The sequence below is a fragment of the Corvus moneduloides genome, chromosome 12 (genome assembly GCF_009650955.1).
Source record: "Corvus moneduloides isolate bCorMon1 chromosome 12, bCorMon1.pri, whole genome shotgun sequence".
Taxonomy (NCBI): domain Eukaryota; kingdom Metazoa; phylum Chordata; class Aves; order Passeriformes; family Corvidae; genus Corvus; species Corvus moneduloides.
Genome location: NC_045487.1, coordinates 3533963 through 3539211, shown reverse-complemented (window position 1 = coordinate 3539211; position 5249 = coordinate 3533963). Strand labels below are relative to the sequence as shown.

The following is a 5249-nucleotide window of genomic DNA, read 5'->3' as shown; positions in this document are numbered from 1 at the left end:
GGCTGCAACATCTGTGGCTGAAGACTTGCATTATGTCACTCCTAATTCCTGCCACAGAAAAACACCAATCCTATTTGCTGCTCCTAGTGCAGATCTTTAGTGAAAGAGCATCTACACTTTGTAGGTACCTGGAGACAGTTTGGAAACCACGGCTCTTTCCTCAGGAACAGCTGAAATGGGGCTCTGAAGAGTCAAAGGGGAAGAGAAGCAGGGCTGGAAGAGGATGGTGGTGATGGAAATCCAGACTAGGTGCAGGGAGGAGCAGTTAAAATCAGTGAAGTGTTAAATTTATGAGGGGGAAATATCCCCACTGAACAACAATTGGAATCTTTCCAGTGACTGGGAGAATACAGCCGCTTCTTAAAGCTGATATAATTTTCCAGGAAGATACTCTGCCACAATAAACTTGAGGAAAGCAGAGCTACTGCTGCTGCACAGGGGAGCGTGCAGGCAAATTCAGGAATGCCCATTTCTGCCTCAGGAGGAACACAGCCAGATGAGGATTTATAACATTATACATCATAAATGATGAGAGAATGTGCATGTATAATCATACAAAATGATCCTCCACTTTAATACACTCTCCTATGAATTTTGGTCTATATTCTAATTACCTGCTAAAGTCCAGATCTGACAGGGAATCAGTCATCACCCTTTCATTACACGGAGCACACCTGTATTTTTTGACTGCATCCTGTGAGCAGCAGCTGTGCTAAAGTTGTTTTATAACTTACAACCAAATATAATCTCACACATAATGATATACTTCTGTTAGACTGTGCTTTAACACACATGACTTATTTGTTACCACATAACAGTTTATTAGATTTTTTTTGAAATGACATTACAAAGAACCTAAAGCTGGTATTACAAGTATATATCGATACATTTCTCATGTTCACAAAAGTCCCCTGTTATTATGAGCTTTTATTACAATGAGTTTGGAAAAATGACCTGTCATATTGCCTTCACAGCACTCAGCTGCTCATCTGGTGGCATTCAAGGAGCAGTTTAAGTGTGGGCCACCTGCAACTGCTGCCTGCCACTAGTTAGGCTTGATAAATTTGCATTTGAAGCTGGAGGAGCATTGCAATGATTGTCAGGAACAGCTGACATTGGTCATTTTTCTCCACAAGTGACACAGTACAGACTCTCCCAAATACACCTTCCATTGCCAAAATGTAATAAATATATACCCCTGGCCCAAGGATGTGGGTATGATTAGAAAAGCAAACACTCCTCTAAATAAAGTATTTTGCAGTAAGTTGTTATTCCAAGAGAAGCAAGGCTTTAAAAATCTATCTGGATTCTTTCCTTTTTTGTTCCTCAGTGTATCACTGCTTTGTTAGCAAACTGTTCTGTCCAACGAGCCAGTGATTCCCACTGAAAACCCACACAGACATTCCACAATCCCATCCCTGCTCTGTCCACTATCAATCCCAATCCTCTTCAGTCCCAGTTCTTGATCAAAGATGATGCCAAAGGACAAAGTTTCAAAGCAGAATGTTCAAAACCTTCACTCCCACTGTGAGATTGTGCACAGTTAATAGTTCCTTGTCTGTCCAGGTGTCACAGCTTGGGGTGGCAGTGGTTGCTCAGACGTCTCTCATGGTCAATCTGCATTTCTGGTTTATGTTCCAGGAACACACAGCTCAGGTAATACCAGGAGTAGCAGAGATGATTTTGATGTTCAGTGTCTCATGTTTCCAAAAATCACCTTATTACATGTATGAAAGACAACACAATCCTCAACTAGTGAGTGCCTGATGCTCAGAGCTACAATTAATGCAATTAATTAAGTTTCAATCTTGTGCTTCACTCCACAAACTCACGTAGGACAAGGCAAGATTCCCATTTGGTGGGAGTCACTAAATGCTGAGCTATCAAACATGAAACGTCTAGAAAAGTACAGGAAAGAGAAAAAAGTGACTCCACAAAAAAATACACCCAGGAGTTGAGATCCATAAGATCTGTGTTTTAATAACACAACCAAGTGATCCTCGTAACAAGAATTCAAAAAGTGAAATTACAGTACACAAATCAAAATAGAAACTACCCTACCCCAACTATACATTAGGAATGCAAGCTCTGTAACAATATAAAAATGCTTTCACACAGAGGAGTTGCAAAAAGCCATTCTTTAATTCCAAGGATTTGTAGAAAAAAAAGTCATCTTCCATGATTCATCTTGAGTTATTGGCAACCTGTTGGGGGAAATATAATAAGAAAGGAGATTACTGAGAATTAAGAGAATCATGCTCATCAGAAATTTTCATTTTTGGGGTTCAGGCTAGTGGAAATGACACTGAGGGCAGTGAAGCCCATAATGATTTGTATTTTTATCAAAGTATCACAAAAATAGATACTTAACAAGCAAGAATGTGTCTGCTCCAAACACACAGGCCTGCTGCAATACAGGGGCAAGTCAGCAATTAGAAATGCTGTAAGAATATATAACATAATATATAATTTGCCCTTCAGTAAATCTCTTGCTCCAGGGAGCACTGCCCTGGGACACATACTGCCTCATGCCTGAGTGCTATCTCACACTGCCAGGACCTGCTGCTTGGCAGCTGTGTGTGAGTCACTACTCCCTGCAAGCTCCTAGATTACACACAGGAGGAATTTACAGCTTACAGCTAATGGACTGTTACTCCTCAGCAGCCCCTGTGGCTCCACTGCTTCCCTGGGCAGTGTGTTCCAATGCCTGACCACCTTTTCCATGGAGAAATTCCTCCTGATGTCCAACCTGACCCTCCCCTGGCACAGCTTGAGGCCGTTCCCTCTCGTCCTGTTGTTCCCTGGGAGCAGAGCCCAATCCTATCTGGCAGCACCCTCCTGTCAGGGAGTCAAGGAGACCAAGAAGCTCCCCCCTGAGCCTCCTTTTCTCCAGGCTGAGCCCCCTCAGCAGCTCCTGGTGCTCCAGCCCTTCCCCAGCTCCGTTCCCTTCCCTGGCCACACTCTCTCTCTACACTACAGCACAATTATCTCTCTGCGCAATTCCGCTCTGCACAAACCCCAGACCGCCTCACGAGCGAAGGAAAAGTTCCCTCTATGTTGAAGCCAGCAATTCCAAACACCCACAGCTTTGTTCCAAGGCCAAGGAGCAACTGCCTCACTTTAGCCCTTGTTGGAAGCCGGGGTCTTGTTCTCGCCCTCGAGCTCCTCCACGCCCGCCTGCGTCATGAGGTCGGCGATGTTCTTCTCCAGGTCATCGATGCGGCAGCTCATGTCATCGACTGCCCCGCGGTCAAGGAAAGGACAGCGCTCCAGCCCTGCCTGGGGGTCTTGCAATCACAGATGGGACCTTAAAGCCCTCTCACCACACCCCATTCCACTACCCCAGGGTGCTCCAAGATCCATCCAGCCTGGCCTTGGACACTGCCAGGGATCCAGGGGCAGCCACAGCTTCTCTGGGCACCCTGTGCCAGGGCCTGCCCACCCTCACAGGGAAGGATTTGCTCCTAATATCCCATCTAACCCTGCTCTCTTTCAATCTGAACCCTGTCACTCCAGGCTCTTGTAAATAGTCTTGCCCCATCCCTCCTGTGGGCTCCCTTCAGGCCCTGGGCGGCCACAGTGAGGTCACCCTGAAGCTTTTCTCCAGGCTGAACAATCCCAGCTCTCCCAGCTTTTCCTCCCAGCAGAGCTGCTCCATCCCTCTGACCATCCTGGGGCCTCGTCTGGACTCACTTCAGCAGCTCCACATCCTTCCTTTCCCAGGGCCCCAGCGCTGGAAGTGGAGAATGTTACTCTACAAGGGGGTAACACTGGCTTGGTTTAATTGTTGTTATTATTACAGCTCTGCTCAAACTCTTACGGTCGCTTTAAATTTATCTTACAAACCCCACTGGCAAAGAGACTTCAGGACACTTGTAATCCATCTGAGTTTAGGAAAGGATATTTCTTCCAATTATTTGGTCAGACATGGTTTGAAATTTGTCCTGCATTTGCTGGAGCAATGTCTGCACCTAATAGAAAGGGAAAAAAAAGAAATGTTTTGTTTCCATCAGAGGCTGTTACAGTACCCAATCTCATGTAATAAGTACACTGTCCTTTCACTGCTGCGCTCAAAACTCTGCAGTATAATTACACATACACGTAAAAATGCTTCTTAAATATATGTACACAGAGATGAACTGACACTTACAGGAAACATTTATAAGATCTAGAAACCGCCCGTGTTCCACAACCAGGACCAAAAATACGACAGCAGCTCCCATGGTCCTGTTAATCGCATGGAGGCACTTTTCTGGGGTGTCACGAAATGGTTTGGGATGAAGGGACCATCTCCTTCCACTCCCTGCTATGGGCAGGGACAACTTCCGCACACCAGGCTGCTCCAAGCCCCATCCAGGAAAGGGGTTTTCCCTTCCTTCCTCCCTCTCCCAAGCCCCTGCACCCCGTCCCCGGCCCGTTCGCCCCTCGGGCCCTCACCATGGCCGTCAGGTCCTGGACGCTCTTCGGGTCGGTCTCGGCCATGATCGCTCCGGCTGCGGCTGCACCTCCGGGCCGCGCCCCGCCGCTTCCGCCGCCTCTCGCGAGAGTGCCCGGCCCGGGGCATTGTGGGAAATGTAGTCCTGTCCCCCTCCCCCGGTATTCCCCAAATCGGGCTCAACTGTTAAAGCTTTTCTCTGTTTATACATTTCGGCTGAAAGATGCGTAGTTCTCCTATTAATTAGCGTTCTATATTCTATTGGTTATTAGCTCCGATGGTTGGAGGGTGGTGCTGGTAACGCACGGGGGTTCGCTCCCCGCGTGCGCCGTTCACATAAGCGTTGGACTCCGTGATCCATGTGGGTCCCTTCCAACTTGGAATATCCTGTAATAATTCTCGCTTCCCATGCTAATTAGTGCCTTGCTCTGTCTTTATCTTCTTTTGACTCGGTGGCCGTGATCTCCTCCTGCCAGAATTACCTTTTACCCACTCTGGGCTCCTCCATACAAGACAAGGAGCTACTGGAGAGGATCCAGTGGAGGCCACAGAGAGGATGAAGGGTCTGGAGCATCTCCCTGATGAGGAGAGACTGCAGGAGCTGTCTGGAGAAGGGAACACTCAGAGGGGATCTCCTCAATGCATTTAAATATCTCCAAGAAGTGCCAAGAGGATGGTGCCAGACCCTTTTTGGTGGTGCCCTGTGACAGGAGGGCCATAAACTAAACCACAAGTTTCACCTCAACACAAGGAAGAACTTCTAAACACTGAGGGTGGCAGAGCCCTGGAACAGCTGCCCAGGGAGGGCTTGGAG

At 47.3% G+C, this 5249-nt stretch overlaps 1 protein-coding gene across 2 annotated transcripts; it reads right to left on the bottom strand.

The window, feature by feature from the left end:
* Nucleotides 1-800: 800 nt before the first annotated feature.
* HSBP1 (heat shock factor binding protein 1) lies at nt 801-4544 on the bottom strand. Of its 2 annotated transcripts, none has more exons than XM_032122005.1 (4): nt 4438-4544; nt 3905-3971; nt 3085-3239; nt 801-2204 (listed from the first exon to the last, which is right to left on the bottom strand). In XM_032122005.1, exons 1-3 carry the CDS (start codon nt 4480-4482, stop codon nt 3121-3123), a joined length of 231 nt encoding a protein of 76 aa, XP_031977896.1. In that variant the 5' UTR covers nt 4483-4544; the 3' UTR covers nt 801-2204; nt 3085-3120. The 2 variants fall into 2 exon arrangements, with proteins under 2 accessions (XP_031977896.1, XP_031977895.1); XM_032122004.1 differs by having other exon boundaries at nt 3120-3239.
* Between the last annotated feature and the right edge of the window lie 705 nt (nt 4545-5249).

Excerpts from the sequence above, each read along its gene's own strand:
- HSBP1 (XM_032122005.1), bottom strand. The coding sequence starts at position 4,482 with ATGGCCGAGACCGACCCGAAGAGCGTCCAGGACCTGACGGCCATG. Across the intron at positions 3,972-4,437 it reads TCCAGGACCTGACGGCCATG|GTGCAGACATTGCTCCAGCA; the intron begins GTGAGGGCCCGA and ends CCTTTCTATTAG. Across the intron at positions 3,240-3,904 it reads TGACCAAATAATTGGAAGAA|TCGATGACATGAGCTGCCGC; the intron begins ATATCCTTTCCT and ends ACCGCGGGGCAG.